General features: G+C 40.1%; 1 protein-coding gene across 1 annotated transcript in view; it reads left to right on the top strand.

The window, feature by feature from the left end:
* LOC126106803 (uncharacterized) overlaps positions 1-22,985 on the top strand; it is an 81,574-nt gene that overhangs the window by 24,898 nt on the left and 33,691 nt on the right. Inside the window, exon 2 of the mRNA XM_049913194.1 lies at positions 9,229-10,319. Within this exon, the coding sequence (XP_049769151.1) occupies positions 9,301-10,319 (1,019 nt within the window). The 5' untranslated portion in view covers positions 9,229-9,300. The remainder of the gene's footprint in view (positions 1-9,228; positions 10,320-22,985) is intronic.

Here is a 22,985-nt window from a genome sequence, read left to right as displayed (position 1 = left end):
AAATATTGATCTAAATGAGAAACTTTGCTGGATAGTTGTTTAATTTCAAGTAAAAAGCAGTTGTGGGAATTTGATACTTTGTTGAAAAAGAAAACTAATTCAAATTGTGTTTAATGCAAATATAAGTGGATGTTTAAAAGGCACTTATTTTTTCAGAAGTTTTATTTGGTCAATTGCACCCCCACATATATAAAAAGGTGTTTTTAATGAGCTATATGACAACAAGCTCATGAAAGAGCAGCTTCCTAATCCAAACTAAAGAAGTCAAAGTACTAAATTAGAAAAATTTTGTCGCAACATAATTTATTGACAGCTTTGAATGCTGCTTGGAGCAAAAATAGTTAATGAAAGGATGAAACGTACAGAAAGTACAAAATACAAACCATTGTTTCTATTTGCAAACACAGTCTGAATGAAAACAGAGATATTACAGAGGGAGTCTCTAGAGCATGTCACGTGGAATCACCCAAGTGTTATTTAATACTAGCCAAAATTCAAAAATGCATTTCAGTTTTTGCAATCACTGAGAGGAATGCAAATTCTACAAGAAGAGTAGTAGAAATTATCCACAGAACTACCATTTGATATCCATGACATAGATTTGTTGTAGAATCTTGGAAGACAGTCTAAGCTGAAACATAATGAGGTATCACAAACAGAATGATCTAGATGGTAACCAGCAAGGATTCTGAAAACATCAGTCATGTTCTTTTCTCAGATGATGTACTGAAAGCTTTGGATGAAGGGACTCAGGTACATGCAGTATTTCTTGATTTTCAAAAGGCATTTGACTCTTTACCACCACTACACTTATTACCAAAATTATGATCATATGGCGTATAAAGCAAAATTTGTGACTAGACTGAGACATTTTTGTTAGGTAGGATGCATCAAGTTATCTTAAATGAAGGGTCATAGACAGATATGGAGAAGTAACTTTGGTTGTGTAATGCAGAAATGTGTTGGGACCCTTACTGTTCTTGTTTGAAGTTAATGATCTTGCAGTAACCTCAGACTGCATAAATTTCCAGTCAGATTTGATAAGATCTCACAGTGATGCAAAGATTGGTAACTTGCTTCAAATGTTCAGAAATGTAAAATTGTGCATTTCACAGAATGACAAAACATAGTGTCCTGTGACTGTAGTATCAATGAGGCACAGTTGAAATTGATCAACTCATACAGATGCCTAGGTGTAACATTTTGTAGCAATATGAAATTGAATGAGCATGTGGGCTCAGTCATAGGAAAAGCAGTTTGCAGACTTCAGTTTACTGGCAGAACACTGGAGAAATGCAATCAGTCTACAAAGGAGATTGCTCACAAATCACCCTTGGAACACAGTCTAGAATATTGCTCCAAGTGTGAGGTACACCCCCCCCCCCCCCCCCCCCAAAAAAAAAAAAAAAAAAAAAAAAAAAAAAAACTAAATAGTAACTAACAGGATATTGATTGTGTACAGAGAAGAGCAGCACAAATGGTCACAGGTTTGGTTGACCCAAGGGAGTGTGTCAGAGAAATACTGAAGAAACTAACTGGCAGACTTTGGAAGAGAAACATAAACTACCCCAGAAAGCATATCTTCAGTATCCCAAGAACCAGGTTTAAATGATGAACTTAGGAACATACTGGAACCCCCTACATATTGCTCAGCATTTAAACAAACTTCTCCTTGCACTCCATATGTGAACGGAATGAGGAAGAAATCATAATACCTGGTACAATTTGACATACCCTTCTCCCATGCACTTCTCAGTGGTTTTCAGAGTATAGATGTAGATTAATGTTATGTGTCAAGTGATGAACAAACAGCTTGTTATTGTTATGAAGAACAGAAAATGCTGCCAGGATGAAATAGTTGTTCAAAGATAAATTTCCATTTAGTTATGTTGGTCAAGAATGTAAAGATGCATAAAAGGATGTGTGTGTAACTGACAGTGAAATATACCTGAGTGGTACATACATCTCACTGGAGGAAAGTTCACTTGTTGTAATTGATCTTCTGAATAGAGAGGTGTCGGACATATTCACCTCTGAAAGCCATCAATGTTTGGTTTTTCAAAATTTTGAATATTAATATTCAGTGCTAAGAATTATTCTTCAGAATAACAGCTGCCAACTACATAATTTCTAACTTGTTGCAATTGTACTTATGTGATTGCCTTTGAATAAACTCAGCTATGATTTGTGTGGCCCACTTTTGTAATTTATGGGTCTGTTATTACTCCAGAAGAGTTCCCCACCTTGCAGTAAATATTGTATGAAAGAAAAATAAGTGTTCAAGCATTTCTGCATTGCAATAATTTGTATGTATACTTAAAATTTTACATCATATTTTTATCTGGTCTTTCTACATGGTTTTCCATTTTAAATTACTCTCAAACAATGTAAAGTCCAAGATGGAAAAATGGCAATATTATGAAAATAATAGACTGATACTCACTACGTAGTGGAGATGTTGAGTCACAGAGAGCACTGCAAAAAGACTGACAGACAGCTGTCTCCAGTCACCAAGACCAGACCTCAGCAGCCAGAGACGTTGGCCAAAAGCTAACTCTTTTAGCATTGTTTCTGTTGTGCCCATGTGCAACTCGAATTACTCTTAGGTCATACAACTAAGAATTTTCTGAGGGAGAGACCTCGTGAATGGTATGGCTCCTAAACTACAGTTCTATGGATTCTTCTCTGCATCTTAATTGGCAGAAGTTCATCCTTACTGTTTTCTGGCCAATTATTAACAAACACATATTACTAATGAAGTAACAAATTTTAAATGTCAATCTAAAATTATGTTGGCACTTCAATTAATAAATTCTGTAAACACCACACAGAATTTCACCATGTCATGTTTCATCTTTTATCATGATCAAACATGCAATAAAGTATTAAATAATAAATTGTGGAAAATCTTTTTGTGATGCAGTGTGTTGGTATCTACCTGATATATCGTAGTAGAGTTGTGACTGCTACTATTGCTCCCAGATTAGAAAGACATAGAAGCAGTGGTTGTAAGGCAGTTGCTAAAGGTACCCATTTACACTGTTCAAATTAAAGTATTGTAGCATATGTTGTTGTTGTTGTGGTCTTCAGTCCTGAGACTGGTTTGATGCAGCTCTCCATGCTCCTCTATCCTGTGCAAGCTTCTTCATCTCCCAGTATCTACTGCAACCTACATCCTTCTGAATCTGCTTAGTGTATTCATCTCTTGGTCTCCCTCTACGATTTTTACCCTCCACACTGCCACACGCCCCTCGACTCTTATAACTGCCATCTGGTTTCTATACAAATTGTAAATAGCCTTTCGCTCCCTGTATTTTACCCCTGCCACCTTTAGAATTTGAAAGAGAGTATTCCAGCCAACATTGTCAAAAGCTTTCTCTAAGTCTACAAATGCTAGAAACGTAGGTTTGCCTTTCCTTAATCTTTCTTCTAAGATAAGTCGTAAAGTCAGTATTGCCTCACGTGTTCCAGAATCCAAACTGATCTTCCCCGAGGTCAGCTTCTACTAGTTTTCCATTCGTCTGTAAAGAATTCGTGTTAGTACTTTGCAGCTGTGGCTTATTAAGCTGATTGTTCGGTAATTTTCACATCTGTCAACACCTGCTTTCTTTGGGATTGGAATGATTATATTCTTCTTGAAGTCTGAGGGTATTTCGCCTGTTTCATACATTTTGCTCACCAGATGATAGAGTTTTGTCAGGACTGGCTCTCCCAAGGCCGTCAGTAGTTCCAATGGAATGTTGTCTACTCCGGGGGTCTTATTTCGACTCAGGTCTTTCAGTGCTCTGTCAAACTCTTCATGCAGTATCGTATCTCCCATTTCATCTTCATCTACATCCTCTTCCATTTCCATAATATTGTCCTCAAGTGCATCGCCCTTGTATAGACCCTCTATATACTCCTTCCACCTTTCTGCTTTCCCTTCCTTGCTTAGAACTGGGTTTCCATCTAAGCTCTTGATGTTCATACAAGTGGTTCTCTTATCTCCAAAGGTCTCTTTAATTTTCCTGTAGGCAGTATCTATCTTACCCCTAGTGAGATAAGCCTCTACATCCTTACATTTGTCCTCTAGTCATCCCTGCTTAGCCATTTTGCACTTCCTGTCGATCTCATTTTTGAGTCGTTTGTATTCTTTTTTGCCTGCTTCATTTACTGCATTTTTATATTTTCTCCTTTCATCAATTAAATTCAATATTTCTTCTGTTACCCAAGGATTTCTACTAGCCCTCGTCTTTTTACCTACTTGATCCTCTGCTGCCTTCACTACTTCATCCCTCAAAGCTACCCATTCTTCTTCTACTGTATTTCTTTCCTCCCATTCCTGTCAATTGTTCCCTAATGCTCTCCCTGAAACTCTCTACAACCTCTGGTTCTTTCAGTTTATCCAGGTCCCATCTCCTTAAATTCCCACCTTTTTGCAGTTTCTTCAGTTTTAATCTACAGGTCATAACCAATAGATTGTGGTCAGAGTCCACATCTGCCCCTGGAAATGTCTTACAATTTAAAACCTGGTTCCTAAATCTCTGTCTTACCATTACGTAATCTATCTGATACCTTTTAGTATCTCCAGGGTTCTTCCATGTATACAACCTTCTATCATGATTCTTAAACCAAGTGTTAGCTATGATTAAGTTGTGCTCTGTGCAAAATTCTATCAGGCGGCTTCCTCTTTCATTACTTAGCCCCAATCCATATTCACCTACTACATTTCCTTCTCTCCCTTTTCCTACACTCGAATTCCAGTCACCCATGACTATTAAATTTTCGTCTCCCTTCACTATCTGAATAATTTCTTTTATTTCATCATACATTTCTTCAATTTCTTCGTCATCTGCAGAGCTAGTTGGCATATAAACTTGTACTACTGTAGTAGGTGTGGGCTTCGTATCTATCTTGGCCACAATAATGCATTCACTATGCTGTTTGTAGTAGCTTACCCGCATTCCTATTTTCCTATTCATTATTAAAGCTACTCCTGCATTACCCCTATTTGATTTTGTATTTATAACCCTGTATTCACCTGACCAAAAGTCTTGTTCCTCCTGCCACCGAACTTCACTAATTCCCACTATATCTAACTTTAACCTATCCATTTCCCTTTTTAAATTTTCTAACCTACCTGCCCAATTAAGGGATCTGGCGTTCTACGGATCTGACATTCCACGCTCCGATCCGTAGAACGCCAGTTTTCTTTCTCCTGATAACGACATCCTCTTGAGTAGTCCCCGCCCGGAGATCCGAATGGGGGACTATTTTACCTCCGGAATATTTTACCCAAGAGGACGCCATCATCATTTAATCATACAGTAAAGCTGCATGCCCTCGGGAAAAATTACGGCCGTAGTTTCCCCTTGCTTTCAGCCGTTCGCAGTACCAGCACAGTAAGGCCGTTTTGGTTATTGTTACAAGGCCAGATCAGTCAATCATCCAGACTGTTGCCCTTGCAACTACTGAAAAGGCTGCTGCCCCTCTTCAGGAACCACACGTTTGTCTGGCCTCTCAACAGATACCCCTCCATTGTGGTTGTACCTACGGTACGGCTATCTCTATCGCTGAGGCACGCAAGCCTCCCCACCAACGGCAAGGTCCATGGTTCATGGGGAGGCCGTCTTATCACTGCTATTTCAGCACAGTTGAATTGTGAAGTGTATTTGCTGTTTCTGAATACAGTACCATCATAGCTATACAGTTTATTGGAAATAAATGAAAATTGGTGCTGGATCATGACTTGAACACATATTTCGCAGTTTTCCATGACCAGTTGCCTTAACCATTTCAGTTATCCAGGCAAGCTTCACAAACAGATAAAAATTTCATATACCAGTGTTGCTATGCATAGTGCTCACACAGTTATGTGATTCCCACACAGGGAGGGATTTAGTTTTCTTTCAGGTTGCCTTGGCTTTGACATGACATACAGGACAGTCCAAATAAAAGTGGCCTGGATGGGTGGATATGACTGGATGTGAACGTATACCTACACTACTGGCCATTAAAATCGTTACACCACGAAGACGACGTGATACAGACGCGAAATTTAACCGACAGGAAGCAGATGCTGTGATATGCAAATGATTACCTTTTCAGAGCATTCACACTAGCTTGGTGCCAGTGGTGACACCTACAATGTGCTGACATGAGGAAAGTTTCCAACCGATTTCTCATACACAAACAGCAGTTGAACGGCGTTGCCTGGTGAAACCTTGTTGTGATACAGTTCCACACAGTCGTTTAATGAACAAAGTGAGAGCATATGGACTATCAGACCAATTGTGTGATTGGATTAAAGAGTTCCTAGATAACAGCAGCATGTCATTTTCAATGGGGAGAAGTCTTCTGAAGTAAGAGTGATTTCAAGTGTGCCGCAGGGGAGTGTTGTAGGACCATCGGTATTCACAATATATATAAATGACCTGGTAGATAACATCGGAAGTTCACTGAGGCTTTTTGCGGATGATGCTGTAGTATATCGAGAAGTTGTAACGATGGAAAATTGTACGGAAATACAGGAGAATCTGCAATAAATTGACACATGTTGCAGGGAATGGCAATTGAATCTCAATGTAGACCAGTGAAATGTGCTGCAAATACATAGAAAGAAAGATCCCTTATCATTTAGCTACAATATAGCAAGTCAGCAACTGGAAGCAGTTAATTCCATAAATTATCTGGGAGTAGGCATTAGGAGTGATTTAAATTGGAATGACCATATAAAATTAATCATCGGTAAAGCAAATGCCAGACTGAGATTCATTGGAAGAATCCTAAGGAAATGCAGTCCGAAAACAAAGGAAGTAGGATACAGTACACTTGTTCGCCTACTGCTCGAATACTACTCACCGGTGTGTGATCCGTACCAGATAGGGTTGATAGAAGAAATAGAGAAGATCCGACAGAGAGCAGTACGCTTCGTTACAGGATCATTTAGTAATCACGAAAGCGTTACGGAGATGATAGATAAACTCCAGTGGAAGACTCTGCAGGAGAGATGCTCAGTAGCTCGGTACGGGCTTTTGTCAAAGTTTCGAGAACATACCTTCACCGAAGAGTCAAGCAGTATATTGCTCCCTCCTATGTATATCTCGCGAAGAGACCATGAGGATAAAATCAGAGAGATTAGAGCCCACACAGAGGCATACCGACAATCTTTCTTTCCACCAATAATACGAGACTGGAATAGAAGGGAGAACCGATAGAGGTACTCAAGGTACCCTCCGCCACACACCATCAGGTGGCTTGCGGAGTATGGATGTAGATGTAGATATTGACAGTGCAGGATTTTGTGTATGATCTGATGTCTTGATTATGCCCCATAAATGTTCAGTGGGTTTCATGTTGGGCAATCTGGGTAGTCAGATCATTCACAGTTGTGACCCAGTGAGATGGCACATTGTCAGCCATAAAAATTCCATCATTGTTAGGGAACATGATGGCATGAATGGCTGCAAATTGTCTCCAACTAGCCAAACATATCCAGGACGCAGTCTATTCCACGTAAACACAGCCCACACCATTACGGAGCGTCATGTTGACTACTTGGTCCAATGGCTTGATTGGTTCTGGGCACTGCAGGCAATGTCATGGTGTTAGCAGAGGCACTCCCGTTGTTTGTCTGCCGCCATAGCCCATTCACACCAATTGTCACCACACTGTCCTAACAGATATGTTCACTGTTCATCCCACATTGGTTTCTGCAGTGCAGTGTTGCTTGTCTGTTAGCACTAGATTAGATTAGATTAGATTTACTTTAACTCCGATTGATCTGTAGTGAGGAGGTCCTCCAGGATGTGGAACGTGTCAGAAAAACAACAATACATGACAAATATTTACAACTAAAACAAATAAGCTAATGTACCATTCCACAGGTCCCAAGTGGAATGATCGTCATTTTTTAATGAACACTAAGAGTCATATTACAAATACTAATACACTGAATTTAAAATAAAAATTTTTTTTTATTTATTTATAAGGTAATAAACATGTAATACAACTACTGTAATACTTATTTACAATGAACACATTACTGCACTGAAATGGTGCAGAAGTTAGATTATACTTACACACAGACACACACACACACACATACACACACACACACACACACACACACACACACACACATAGACACACAAATTTTCAATGAACACATTACTGCACTGAAATTGTGCAGAAGTTATGTAGTACTTATATACAAATCAGTTGGTTTTACTAAGAAATCCATCAATGGAGTAGAAGGAGTTGGCCACCAATAAAGCCTTTAGGCTTCTCTTAAACTGAGTTTCATTGGTTGTTAAGCTGTTTATGGCTGCTGGCAAGTTATTGAAAATGTGTATTCCTGAATAATGCACACCTTTTTGTATAAGACTAAGTGACTTTAAATCCTTGTGAAGATTATTCTTATTTCTAGTATTGATTCCATGAATTGAGCTGTTGGTTTGAAAAAGTGATATATTTTTAATGACAAATTTCATTAAGGAATAAATATATTGGGAAGCAGTAATTAGTATCCCTAGTTCCCTAAACAGGCTTCTGCAGGATGTTCTTGAGTTCACACCACGTATAATTCTTACTGCACGTCTTTGTGCCCGGAAAACTTAAGCTTGGCTTGATGAATTACCCCACTGAAAACTTTACACAATTGGCACTGCTCTCAACCATTAAGTGATGGCACCAGCCACTACATTGCCCGTGCTGAGAGGTAATGCCTGAAATTTGATATTGACAGCACACTCTCGACACTGAATGTCGGAGTATTGAATTCCCTAACGATTTCCAAAATGCAAAGTCCCATGCGTCTAGCTCCGACAACCATTCCACGTTCAGAGTCTGTTATTCCCGTCCTGCACCCATAATTGTGTTGGAGACTTTTGCATACGAATCGCTGAATACAAATGTCAGTTCCGCCAATGCACTGTCCTTTCACACCTCATGTTCACGATACTTCCGGCCTCTGCATGTGTGCGTATCACTATCCCAAGATTTTTGTCACCTCAGGGTATATGTTTCAGCTTGTCTAGAAAAAAAGGAGTTAGCCGAAATGTACAGATTTAAGACTTTTAACAGAATGAGGAGATATTTTTCACTGAATAGTAATGTGTTCTATGAAACATGAATGAATAATTCACTTACAAGTATTGGAATGTTTTTGTTATCTAGTTCTAATAATACATTTCTAAGATGTCCATAGTTCACTTTTCATTAATTTATTTGTATTTTCTTTCTTAACAGGACATCAACTACTAGTGGGCATATTTTGCTAACAGTGTCAATTCACAGCTGGACACTATTGCAGAAATTACAATGCCCTGTCTGCCTTTAGTTCACGTTAGTAGACCTGAAACAGTGCAACTGTCAGGAAGCACAACACTGAAAGCAGTGAAAGCTGTCTACAACTGGACAGTTTCTGGCTTTGATATTTGCCCCGAGGGTGCTGATAACATTAGATCTCCTGTATTTTCTCACCCAAATTCGAGTAAATGGTACGTGCAACTTCAAAAGAGTGAAGGCAACCCGATGATGTGCTTCCACCTTGTGAGTAGCAGCAATTCTGAGCCTGTAAATGCAACCCTTAAAGCTTCCGTGTTGGATCAGGAAGGATCAAAACACTGTGTGTATCCACCTGTATTCTGCAGTCTCGAAATATGTGGGATATCTAGTTTAGTATGTGTGAAGGACAACTTTGATGTGAAAGAACTGGGTGAGCACTGGACTTTTGAATGCGAAGTGTGCACTGTAGAAGTTGTAACGGAGAACACTAGTGATGCAGACGAAGAAGAACTGCATTCGGCCTTAGCCGAGGATCTGGAGCAGTTGCTGAAATCGAAAAACCTCACAGATATCAAGCTGAGTGCCGGAGGAGTCCAGCTGGATGCACACAGAGCGATACTGTGTGCACGTAGCCCCGTGTTCAGAGCCATGCTGAGTCACGACACCAAGGAGGCTCTGGAAGGGCTTGTGGAGATCTCTGATGCTGAACCACAGGTTGTGTCAGAGATGCTGCGCTACATGTACACGGACAGAATACAGGTACCGAGTGACACGACAGAGCAACTCTTGGTGCTCTTCGATAAGTACGGGCTCCAGGATCCCAAGTTGAAGTGTGAGTTGGAGCTAGCGAGGCACCTCACAATAGACAGTGCTGCTGATATTGCTGTCTATGCCGTCATTCACTCGTGCAGCTTCCTGCAGAAGGTGTGTGTGGCTTTCATTAAGCAGAATCTCGAGCAGGTGGTCGGGAGTGGAGGCTGGGCAAACATCATTGACAAGTATCCTGCAGCTGTGGAGACAATCAGCGAATTGCTCACTGAAGGATCAGAGAGGTAAATGAGTGCAACACTCTGTGAAATTTAAATGTAAATTAGCTTGTTAAATTTTCGAGGGGCCGTGCGTGCCCTAAAACCTTGAAGTATATGTTGTTAACAACTGTCACTAATGATTGTGGGAAGTTACAGTGACAGAGCAACTGATTTGTGTAACTAATTTGTGACAATATATTCATTTTGGAGGTGAGGAAATGTTCAGTATATTATGTGAAAAACATCTTAACGTTCTAGGTGTTAAGAATATGATCAACTGTAGTTTCAGAGCTAACACTTCATTTTTGGAGGTAAATACACACAATGGTCTAATAAATAATTTATTAGGTTGGTGCATACATTTGTAACATTTTTCAATGAGTTTAATAAACACAACAGATACACGTACCAGAGACTTTAATCGTCGGGGTAACATTTCAGTTGTGCAATTATAGAAATCGTGGTTTCGAGGCAAAGAACTCATCGAGCCATGTTGGGAGCACATTTTGGTGCAGAAAAGGTTGTTTGATAGAGAGCACAAAAGCTGACAATGTGAGGGTGCAAGATAAAGTGAATAACCTGAGTGCAGACTGACTTCCAACCCACTTCCTGTATAGTGTTTTTTGTCAGTCTAGCAGAATGTTGGTGGGTGTTATCGTGGAGTAGCGTCATTTCACTCAGTCTTCCTAGTCGTTCTTCTCAGAATGTTTATGTGAGACATCTCAGTTGTTGACATTCAGTGTCAGCACTAACAGTTGCATATAGGCCTAACACGGGGAAGCAGTTTGCAGTACACCACGCTGTCGCCATTCCACCATATACCGGTAAATAACATTATCTTCTGTGGGTGTGTGCAGGTCATTGTGTGGGTTGTTGGTTTGTTTGGGCTCTACTATTTCTTTATTTCCTTATGTTACCAATTTTCTTTGTCATCAGTCTTCTGACTGGTTTGATGCAGCTCGCCATGAATTCCTCTCCTGTGCCAACCTCTTCATCTCAGAGTAGCACTTGCAACCTACCTCCTCAGTTATTTGCTGGATGTAATCCAATCTCCATCTTCCTCTACAGTTTTGGTCCTCTACAGCTCCCTCTAGTACCATGGAAGTCATTCCCTCGTGTCTTAACAGATGTCCTATCATCCTGGCCTTTCTCCTTATCAGTGTTTTCCACGTATTCCTTCCCTCTCTGATTTTGCACAGAACTTCCTCATTTCTTACTTTATCAGTCCACCTAATTTTCAACATTCGTCTGTAGCACCACATCTCAAATGCTTCGATTCTCTACTGTTCTGGTTTTCCCACAGTCCATATTTCACTACCGTACAATGCTGTACTCCAGACGTACATTCTCAGAAATTTCTTGCTCAAATTAAGCCCTATATTTGATACTAGTAGACTTCTCTTGGCCAGGAATGCTCTTTTTGCAAGTGCCAGTCTGCTTTTGATGTCCTCCTTGCTCCGTCCGTCATTGGTTATTTTACTGCCAAGGCAGCAGAATTCCTTAACTTCATCTACTTCCTGACCATCAATCCTGATGTTAAGTTTCTCGCTGTTCTCATTTCTACTACTTCTCATTGTCTTTGTCTTTGTCTTTCTTCAATTTACTCTCAATCCATACTCTGTACTCATTAGACTGTTCATTCCGTTCAGCAGATCATGTCATTCTTCTTCACTTTCGCTCAGGATAGCAATGTCATCAGCGAATCGTATCATTGATATCCTTTGAACTTGAATTTTAATTCCACTCCTGAACCTTTCTTTTATTTCAATCATTGTTTCCTTGATGTACAGATTGAATAGTAGGGGCAAAAGACTACATCCTTATCTGACATCATTTTTAATACAAGTACTTCGTTCTTGATCATCCACTCTTATTATTTCGTCTTGACTATTGTACATATTGTATATGACCTGTCTCTCCCTATAGCTTACCCCTACTTTTCTCAGAATTTCAAACATCTTGCACCATTTTACATTGTCAGGCGCTTTTTCCAGGTTGACAAATCCTATAAACAGTGTGAATAGTCATTTTGTTGCCACTTCCCCCAACAATTTTAGAAACTCTCATGTAATGTTATCTGTCCCTTCTGCCTTATTTTATCTTAAGTCCTCCAATGCTCTTTTAAATTATGATTCTAATACTGGATCTCCTATCTCTTCCAAATCGACTCCTGTTTCTTCTTCTATCATGTCAGACAAATCTTCCCCCTCATAGAGGCTTTCAATGTATTCTTTCCACCCATCCGCACTCTCGTCTGCATTTAACAGTGGAATTGCACTCTTAATTTTATCACCCTTGCTTTTAATGTCATCGAAGGTTGTCTGACTTTCCTATAAGCTGAGTCTGTCTTTTTGACAATCATATCTTTTTCAATGTCTTCACATTTTTCCTGCAGCCATTTCATCTTGGCTTTCCTGCACTTCCTATTTATTTCATTCCTCAGCGACCTGTATTTTTTTATTCTTGAGTTTCCCGGAACATTTTTGTACTTCCTCCTTTCATCAATCAATTGCAGTATACATTCTTTCATCCATGGTTTCTTCACAGTTACCTTCTTTGTACCTATGTTTTCCTTCCCAACTTCTGTGATGGCCCTTTTTAGAAATGTCCATTCCTTCCATTCCTTCCATTCCTCTTCAACTGTACTGCCTACTGAGCTATTCCTTATTGCTGTATCTGTAGTCTTAGAGCACTTCAACTGTATCTTATCATTCTTTGGTACTTCCTCATCCCACTTCATTGCCTATTGATTCTTCCTGACTTATGTCTTAAACTTCAGCCTACTCTTCATCAGTACTATATTGTGATCTGAATCTATGTCTGCTCCTGGTATGCCTTAAAATCCAGTATCTGCTTTTGGAATCTCTGTCTGACCATGATGTAATCTAACTGAAATCTTCCCTTATCATGGGGTCTTTTCCAGGTATACCTCCTCCTCTTCTGATTCTTGAAGAGAGTATTTGCTATTACTGGCTGAAACTTGTTGCAGGACTCAATTAGTCTTTCTCCTTTCTCATTCCTTGTCTGCCCCAAGCCCACATGCTCCTGTGACCTACTCTTTCCCCTACAACTGCTTCCAGTCTCCCATGACTATTAGATTTTTATATCCCTTTATGTACTGAATTACCCTTTTGATGTCCTCATACACTTTCTCTATCTCTTCGTCTTCAGCTTGTGACATCGGCATGTATACCTGAACTATCGTTGTCGGTGTTGGTTTGCTGGCAATTCTGATGCGAACAACCCTATTACTGAACTGTTCACAGTAACACACTCCCTGCCCTACCTTCTTATTCATAACGAATCCTACTCCCGTTATACTATTTCCTGTGGTTGTCGATATTATCCTATACTCATCTGATGAGAAGTCCTTGTCTTCTTTCCACTTCACTTCACTGACCCCAAATATATCTAGATTGAGCCTTTGTATTTCCTTTTCCAGATTTTCTAGTTTCCCTACCACATTCAAGCTTCTGGCATTCGACATCCCGACTCATAGAACATTATCCTTCCATTGATTATTCAATCTTTTTCTCGTGGTAACCTCCCTCTCAGCAGTCCCCTCCCAGAGATCCGAATGGGGGACTATTCCGGAATCTTTTGCCAATGGAGAGTTCATCATGACACTTCTTCAATTACAGGCCACATGTCCTGTGGATACATGTTACATGTCTTTAATGCAGTGGTTTCCATTGCTTTTTGCATCCTCATGTCATTGAGTATTGCTGATTCTTCCGCCTTTAGGGACAGTTTCCCACCCCTAGGGCAAGAGAACCTCTGTCCACTCCTCCGCCCTCTTTGACAAGGTCGTTGGCAGAACAAGGGGTGATTTCTTATGCTGGAAATCTTTGGTCGCCAAAGCTAACTATTAATAAAAATTTAAGCAGCGGTGATATTCAAACCCAGGACTGAAGACGTTTTGATGATTAGGAATCAAAGATGGTACCTCTAGATCACAGGTTAGCATAAAGACACCATTTCTCATCACCAGTAACCGTACAGGATAGGAATGGTCAGTGTTGTTCACGAGCCAATTGATGACAAGCAAGCAGAGATGCACATATGGCCACCCCCTGACTTTTGTGATTTTGGCGTAAGGCGTGCGGTACCTGTACACCCAATTTTTGAACCTACTTCATTGCAGGCAAATGTGATATTAAGGTGGAATGAACACAGTTCGTCACATTTTACAGTTCTCAAATACACTGTCATAGGTGACACCAGTGTATTGACTGAAGGTGGAAATAGAAAGGCACTTAGGCTGTGTGCTGAAGTCACAAATGAAAAGATTTCAGAGTTATTTGTGAGGAATAAGCTACTGATTAACCCTTTTTTTAAAAAATAAATAAAATAAAATAAAAAACGCCACTATACAATTCCACACAAAGCAAAATTAAAAATCCATTAAAACCAAATATTTCTTTGGAAAACCAAAAAATTGTCATTGAAACAAAATTGCTCTGTTTACTTACAAGACAATCTGAAATGGAATTCCCACATCACATTCTTAAATTCTAAGCTATCTAAAATGACCTATGCAATGAGAATTATATGGAACACCACAAGTGCTGAAGGAGAGAGGTGTATTATGCACGCATACTTTCCCTTTTGAGTTATGACATCATATTCTTGGGAAATTCCCCTCACAGCATAACAACCTTCAAGAAACAAAAAAAGATTGTGAGGATAATGAAAAATGCAAACAGCTGAAAATCATGCAAACTACGATTGGCTGGCGACTAGCCCCTACCCCTCAACTCGTAGAAACGTCAATCACAATGTCATTTCAGTTGGCGTTTAGGTCAGTAGTGGTACAAAACAAATACATAAATAAAGTTGAAGAAACATACCTTAATTTTTGATGGCAAATTTACTCCTCCTCAGATCATTCCTGCATATGAACTTGTCACATATGGCATCAAGGTTGAGTTTCATTGATTCATCTCTATGGGCGTTGAGGAGGGCGATGGCCTTAAGATGATCCTGCCTCAATTTAGAATGAAGATACATTTTCACCCTCCACAGACAAGAAAACAATCGCTCAGCAGTGCAGGACATTACCGGAATCATCAGCACTGCACGTATGAATTTCACTAGTTCAGGCAGTAGGTCAAACAGGTGATTTTCCTGTTTTAGGTATGTCACTATGTCATCCAACGAAGTAATATTTGCAGAATCACTACTTTGAATAATCTCATGAAACATGCTTCGGTGGAGAAGCAAGCATTCTTTGTCTATATCTGATTCGTAGAAAGATAAAATATCGAATGAATGTTTGTTATCACCAAGAAGAAATTGTTCAATTTGATTTACAAACATGAATGATTGAGTTTTGAACTGTGATTCCAAGAAGCTGATGGATGTATCCATTGTTTCATAATACAATCTTCTATATTTGTCACATACTTCAGTGAATGTTTCTACAGATGAATTGATGGAGTCATTGTGTTTCTTAGGGACTTTTCTTCTACTGGGTAATTTTGGGGAATCAATATCCATATCTTGAAATTTTGAAGTTACTTCACCCCAGAATGATTCAAAATTGTTTCTCATAAATTTAATAGAAGTTACAAGAATGGAAATCAACTTATTGGCCTCCTCTAAGTGTAGGGATTTCCTCTGTAGTGCTATGTTTACAGTAACAATGTGACCAAACAGTTTTACCAGAAGTGATAACATGACAAAGAAATCATATGTCTGCATATTAATCAAAAAGCCATTTTCTTTGGCCCCAGTGTCTGAATTGTCATTTCTTGAAACATTTAGAAAAAATTCCTGAAGTTGTGTATAGTTGGACAAAACTGAAGACATTGCCAAGTATCTTACAGCCCACCTTGTAGGACAGAGTGGTTTCAAATTTGTAGAGACATCTGCCTTCAGGTGAGCAAAAAGATCTAATCTTTTAGGTGAATCTCTCACAAAATGTATTAAGTCCTTCATAACATCCAATGCATTTTGACATTCTGGAACTGCTTTCACAGTGTCTTGTAGTGTTAGATTTAAACAGTGTGCAAGGCACTGCACAAACATAGCTCTCTTCTCCATTTCCATAAACTTTGCCTGGACACCACTATATAATCCCGCCATGTTAGCTTAACCGTCAAAGCATTAGCCCCTACAATTAGATGTAGGCAAAACAAATCATCTTAAAAAGTCGATAATAATATCAAACAGAGCCTTAGCTGTGGTACTTTGTATTGAGTATAGCCCTAAAAAACATTCTTCTATCTCTAGCGAAGTAGCAACAAATCGTATACAGATACTAAATTGCTCTTTGGTGGCTATGTCTGCTGTTTTGTCTGCTATTACTGCCAAATACACTGCACTCTTGATATCCTCCAATAATTTTCTAAGAAGTGTATGACTTAAAATGGCCAAAATTTCGTTTTGGTCATCATGGGATGTCCATTTGTAAGTTTCGCACTGTAGCCATATTAAAAGTAGCTGGTTATCTTCACATCGAAGGTGTAATAAATTGTCAGAGTTACTTGTTTCATTAGTATGCCCATGTATTCTAAGCCCCTGGACTGCTAAATAACAGAGGGAAGGTATGATTTTTAGTAAACAAGCTCGGTTTTCTTTCATTTGTGTCAGTTTTTCTTTGGAAATCTGGTTCTATACATTGACATTCGATTTTAAGGATTTGAATTTCAGTACAGCTTCTCTGTGGCAATCCGATGCTTCATGCACATTCAACTTTTCTACCCCTTTCTTCCAGTTTGAAAAACCAGTTTACATGGAAGTTTTTTCCATTTTGTGAGAAAACTGAAAAAGATTTTCTTCAAACATTTGTCTGCAAATTTTGCAAAAAATAACATTTTTTACCTTATTGTAATCGATCCATGCAAATTGCTGTTTCCAAGAGGGCTGATAACAGCGTTTTTTTTCCAGGAAGAGTGTTTCTTGTCACCACCACAGTTCCGTCACTATCTGTGTCTTTGTCACATACAGCACCACCAACACTGGGTCTAGCTTCACCATCGCTAACACTTGCCACATTGTCACATTTCTTCCTAATTATAAACTTGTCCATTTTAAACTGGACAGTAAGGGACGAAAGATTAACAACTGAACCGAGTCACAGTAAGACTAACTGACCACTGGCGATGCCCAGCTCCGGAATATTTATGTTCGCTGCCAACATTAGCTGCGGCCTGTGCAACAGTACTGTGCACCTAACAAGAAGTAGCCATGTATCAATAGTGTTGATTATTGTTAGGGCCAGCTCTAGGGAGGGGGGGAGGGGGCAGGGGCGAACCGTGCCATCGCCCAGGGCGGCAGATTTTTGGGGGCGGCAAATCCATCTTGCGTAAATGAGGGAATGTGAGAATAAATTATAAATACAAATTATTCATAAAATCTAAGGTCTTACTGAAAATTATCTATTGTACAAAAGAAACATTTCCTCCAACAAAAATGGCTTAAAAGGTATTGCACTGTAAACGTATCACTGACTGCTGCTTTGATCTTAAAGACATATTCACAATAAAGAGACGAATGAGTGTGATATGTGAAAATAAGGCGTCATGTATGAAATATATTGTGGGAAAAGTTGACTATGTTGAAAAATGTGGGGGGGGGGGGGGGGGGCACATGACATGTTCGCATGGGGTGGCAAAATCCCTGGAGCCGGTGCTGATTTGTGTGGTGTTGTACCTACTGATTGTCAATAGAATTTACAAAAATGAATGAAGAGTCTTTAATGTTTCCTAATCCTTCTAGCGATCATCATCAAATTCGGTGTCACCATTGCTCATTAGTTTCTTTTTGAAGCTGCCAGCAGGCTGCTGTGGGAGGAACTGGAGCTCGTCCTAGCAGCCAAAGCACTGCGAGCTCACGCATACCTCCGTACAGTAAAAGTGTGCAAATAGTGCAGATGCAGGGGACACTATGCAAAAATGTATGTGCAAGTTTTAACAAATTTCCCAGTAAAGAATGAGGAAGGGGGAGAGAGCGGTGAGAAATGCATGTTTGAATATTGTGGGGGGATGGGATCCGAGGCCCTTACTTTTAACTATTGGGGGAGGGGGCACAAAGTACCTTGCCCCCCTTAAGTCAGTGTCACTGCACTGACATGATCATAGTGGATTAATGAATCTTAAATGATCTTCAGCAAGCCCCATAGGTCTTCCTGAATGTGGAGAGTCACTAATATCAAAATGATCCTCCTTAAAATGAAAAAACCATTTTCTTGCTCTGCTCTGTCCAATGGCATTATCCCCATATACAGTGTACATATTCCAGGCTGGCTCTGCTACTGTCACCCCTCTATCGAACTCAAACAAGAAAAGATGTTGGAAATGTTTAGATTTCTCCACTAGACACTTCAGTGTCTAACATCCACAGCTACTCATTACCTCCAAATAACAACATTTAAACTCACATAGCAACAATAAATTACAAATAAAAAATGACAATCAATAAATAAATCCATAGGAAATGGAATACCATCATGCAAAACAAAAACACTATGAACTTACGCATCAACCTGATAATGCTGAATTTTCATTTTCTGCTTTTGCTATATCTTGGCATTTCTGTTGGATACATGTAATATACAGGGTGATTTAGTGAAGTTACAAACTTTCAGGGATGATGAAAGATAACTGTATCATTTTGAAACAATGACCCCAAGTTGAAAGCTAAAAGCAAAACTCTTTTCTGATATCTGTGACTGTGGAATACATGTAGCGATAATGTTGTTGCTAAGACTGCAGCGTAGATCACTTTCAGCAGTGGTAGTATGGACCAAAACAAGAAAAGAATGTCTAGTAAAAAAGAACTCTAAAATACATACCTTAGCACATTCCAGTCAGTCCTCAGTGACTGCTGCAGTCCCCCAGAAGTCGTAAACTTCTTCCACATCTTTGTGTGGCTCCTGCTTGTAAGGTGAAAGAGAAAGTGGATACCGTACATTTCAGAAATACTGTCATTGATTTCAAAACCACCCCCATCAATTTCAGTACCAGACTCTTTGAACAGCCAAAGAATTTCTTTACGAGTCAAACTGCCTCCCATTTTCTGACAGACTTTTGTGATCAATACAACTACAAAAGAACACTGTAACAACAAATGTGCAGGAACTGATCATGCCTGTTATATGTTTTTCAAATCATGTAGCACTTTGTAGAAGGAAGAACATCCATGTAACAGCTCTCCGAAGTGCTAAAAGAGTGAACATCTGACTTCGAGCCATCACTGCCCAAAATAATGTATCTACATCTACATCCATACTCCGCAAGCCGCCTGACGCTGTGTGGCAGAGAGTACCTTGAGTAACTCTATTGGTCTTCCCTTCTATTCCAGTGACGTATTGTTCGTGGAAAAAAGGATTGTCGGTATGCCTCTGTGTGGGCTCTAATCTCTCTGATTTTATCCTCATGGTCTCTTCGCAAGATATATGTAGGAGGGAGCAATATACTGCTTGACTCCTCGGTGAAGGTATGTTCTCGAAACTTCAACAAAAGCCCGTACTGAGCTACTGAGCGTCTCTCCTGCAGAGTCTTCCACTGGAGTTTATCTATCATCTCCATAACGCTTTCGCGATTACTAAATGATGCTGTAACGAAGCGTGCTGCTCTCCGTTGGATCTTCTCTCTCTCTTCTATCAACCCTATATGGTACAGATCCCACACTGCTGAGCAGTATTCAAGCAGTGGATGAACAAGCGCACTGTATCCTACTTCCTTTGTTTTCGGATTGCATTTCCTTACGATTCTTCCAGTGAATCTCAGTCTGGCATCTGCTTTACCAATGATCAACTTTATATGATCATTCCATTTTAAATCACTCCTAATGCCTACTCCCAGATAATTTATGGAATTAACTGCTTCCAGATGCTGACCTGCTATATTGTAGCTAAATGATAAGGGATCTTTCTTTCTATGTATTCGCAGAACATTACACTTGTCTACATTGAGATTCAATTGCCATTCCCTGCACCATGCGTCAATTCACTGCAGATCCTCCTGTATTTTAGTACAATTTTCCATTGTTACAACCTCTCGATATACCACAGCATTATCTGCAAAAAGCCTCAGTGAACTTCTGGTGTCATCCATAAGGTCATTTATGTATATTGTGAATAGCAACGGTCCTATGACACTCCTCTGTGGCACACCTACTTCGGAAGACTTCTCTCCATTGAGAATGACATGCTGTGTTCTGTTATCTAGGAACTCTTCAATCCAATCACACAATTGGTCTGATAGTCCATATGCTCTTACTTTGTTCATTAAACGACTGTGGGGAACTATATCAAACGCCTTGCGGAAGTCAAGAAACATGGCATTCACCTGGGAACTCCTATCTATGGCCCACTGAGTCTCGTGGACGAATAGCGAGAGCTGGGTTTCACACGATCATCTTTTTCTTAACCCATGCTGATTCCTGCAGAGTAGATTTCTAGTCCTCGGAAAAGTCATTATACTCGAACATAATACGTGTTCCAAAATTCTACAACTACTGTAGGGTAACAGTCAGAAAAACCTCTCTCAGACATTCTTCGAGCATTGATTTTTAGGAATTTCTGCAGGCAGTGAGTGGAATGTGTTAAGAGCAAAGGGCACTTATACAGTAGGAGAGATGTTCCCCAGTATCAAAGACATAAAAGTGCTAATAGCTCTTAAGGTATGCATTTTAGTGCCCACATTTACAAGACTTTTGCTGTTGGTTTGGTCCATACTATCACCAGTGAAAATTGCCTATCCTATAATTGTAGCAGCAATGGTACTGGTACATGTATTCCACTGTCAGAGATATCATAGCTATTTTCTCTTATAACTTTCAACTCAGTCACATTCGGGCAAGGGTCCCTCACCTCAAATTGATACTCTTACGCTTCTCCATCACTGTCAAAGTTTGTAACATCACAGAATCACCATTTACACACAGCAGAAATCTGGACACAAGAAGGGATAATGGAACTATTGCCTCTGTGCTCAACGGGGTCAGGGATTTTCTCTGCCTCGTGATGACTGGGTGTTGTGTGATGTCCTTAGGTTAGTTAGGTTTAAGTAGTTCTAAGTTCTAGGGGACTGATGACCATAGATGTTAAGTCCCATAGTGCTCAGAGCCATTTGAACCATTTTGAACCTCTGTGCTGGAGAGCAGTCTGTCACAATAGTGTAGATACTGCCTTTAAGATGAAATACACTACTGGCCATTAAAATTGCGACACCACAAAGATGATGTGCTACAGACGTGAAATTTAACCAACAGGAAGAAGATGCTGTGTTATGCAAATGATTAGCTTTTCAGAGCATTCACACAACGTTGGTGCTGGTGGCGACACCTACAACGTGCTACCATGAGGAAAGTTTCCAACCAGTTTCTCATACACAAACAGCAGGTGACTGGTGTTGCCTGGTGAAATGTTGTTGTGATGCCTCATGAAAGGAGGAGAAATGCGAACCATCACATTTCCAACTTTGATAAAGGTCGGATTGTAGCCTATCGCAATTTCGGTTTATCGTATCGTGACATTGCTGCTTGCATTGGTCGAGATCCAATGACTGTTACCAGAATATGGAATCGGTGGGTTTAGGAGGGTAATACGGAACGCCGTGCTGGATCCCAATGGCCTTGTATCACTAGCAGTCGAGATGACAGGCATCTTATCCGCATCGCTGAACGGATCGTGCAACCACGTCTCGATCCCTGAGTGAACAGATGAGGACGTTTGCAAGACAACAACCACCTGCACGAACAGTTCAATGACGTTTGCAGCAGCATGGACTATCAGCTCGGAGACCACGGCTGCGGTTACCCTTGATGCTGCATCACAGACAGGAGCGTCTGCGATGGTGTACTCGACGACGAACCTGGGTGCACAAATGGCAAAACGTCATTTTTTCAGATGAATCCAGGTTCTGTTTACAGAATAATGATGGTCGCATCAGAGTTTAGCGACATCGCAGTGAACGCACATTGGAAGCGTGTATTTGACATCGCCATACTGGAATATCACCCGACGTGATGGTATGGGGTGCCATTGGTTACACGTCTCGGTCACCTCTTGTTCGCATTGACGGCGCTTTGAACAGTGGATGTTACATTTCAGATGTGTTACGGCCCGTGGCTCTACCCTTCATTCAATCCCTGTGAAACCCTACATTTCAACAGGATAATGCACGACCGCATGTTGCAGGTCCTGTACGGGCTTTTCTGGATATAGAAAATGTTCTACTGCTGCTCTGGCCAGCACATTCTCCAGACCTCTCATCAATTGAAAATGTGTGGTCGAAGGTGGCCTAGCTACTGGCTCGTCACAATACGCCAGTCATTACTCTTGATGAACTGTGGTATCGTGTTGAAGCTGCATGGGCAGCTATTCCTGTAAACGCCATTCAAGCTCTGTTTGACTTAATGCCCAGGCGTATCAAAGCCGTTATTATGGCCAGAGGTGGTTGTTCCGGGTACTGATTTCTCAGGATCTATGCACCCAACCTGCGAGAAAATGTAATCACATGTCAGTTCTAGTATAATATATTTGTCCAATGAATACCCGTTTATCATCTGCATTTCTTCTTGGTGTAGCAATTTTAATGGCCAATAGTGTAATTAATGGAATTTCAAGACAGTCACTGCAAAAGGTGTTGTATGTCTCATTAAAAGAAATGGTTGTAAGTGTGGTTGAAGCAGAATACAAAGAAGGGCTGTCCACACAAAATGAGTAATTTGTATCACTTT

The sequence above is a fragment of the Schistocerca cancellata genome, chromosome 10 (assembly GCF_023864275.1).
Source record: "Schistocerca cancellata isolate TAMUIC-IGC-003103 chromosome 10, iqSchCanc2.1, whole genome shotgun sequence".
In the NCBI taxonomy this organism is placed as follows: domain Eukaryota; kingdom Metazoa; phylum Arthropoda; class Insecta; order Orthoptera; family Acrididae; genus Schistocerca; species Schistocerca cancellata.
Note: the sequence above shows the minus strand (reverse complement) of the source record. Positions and strands in the feature narration are given on the sequence as shown.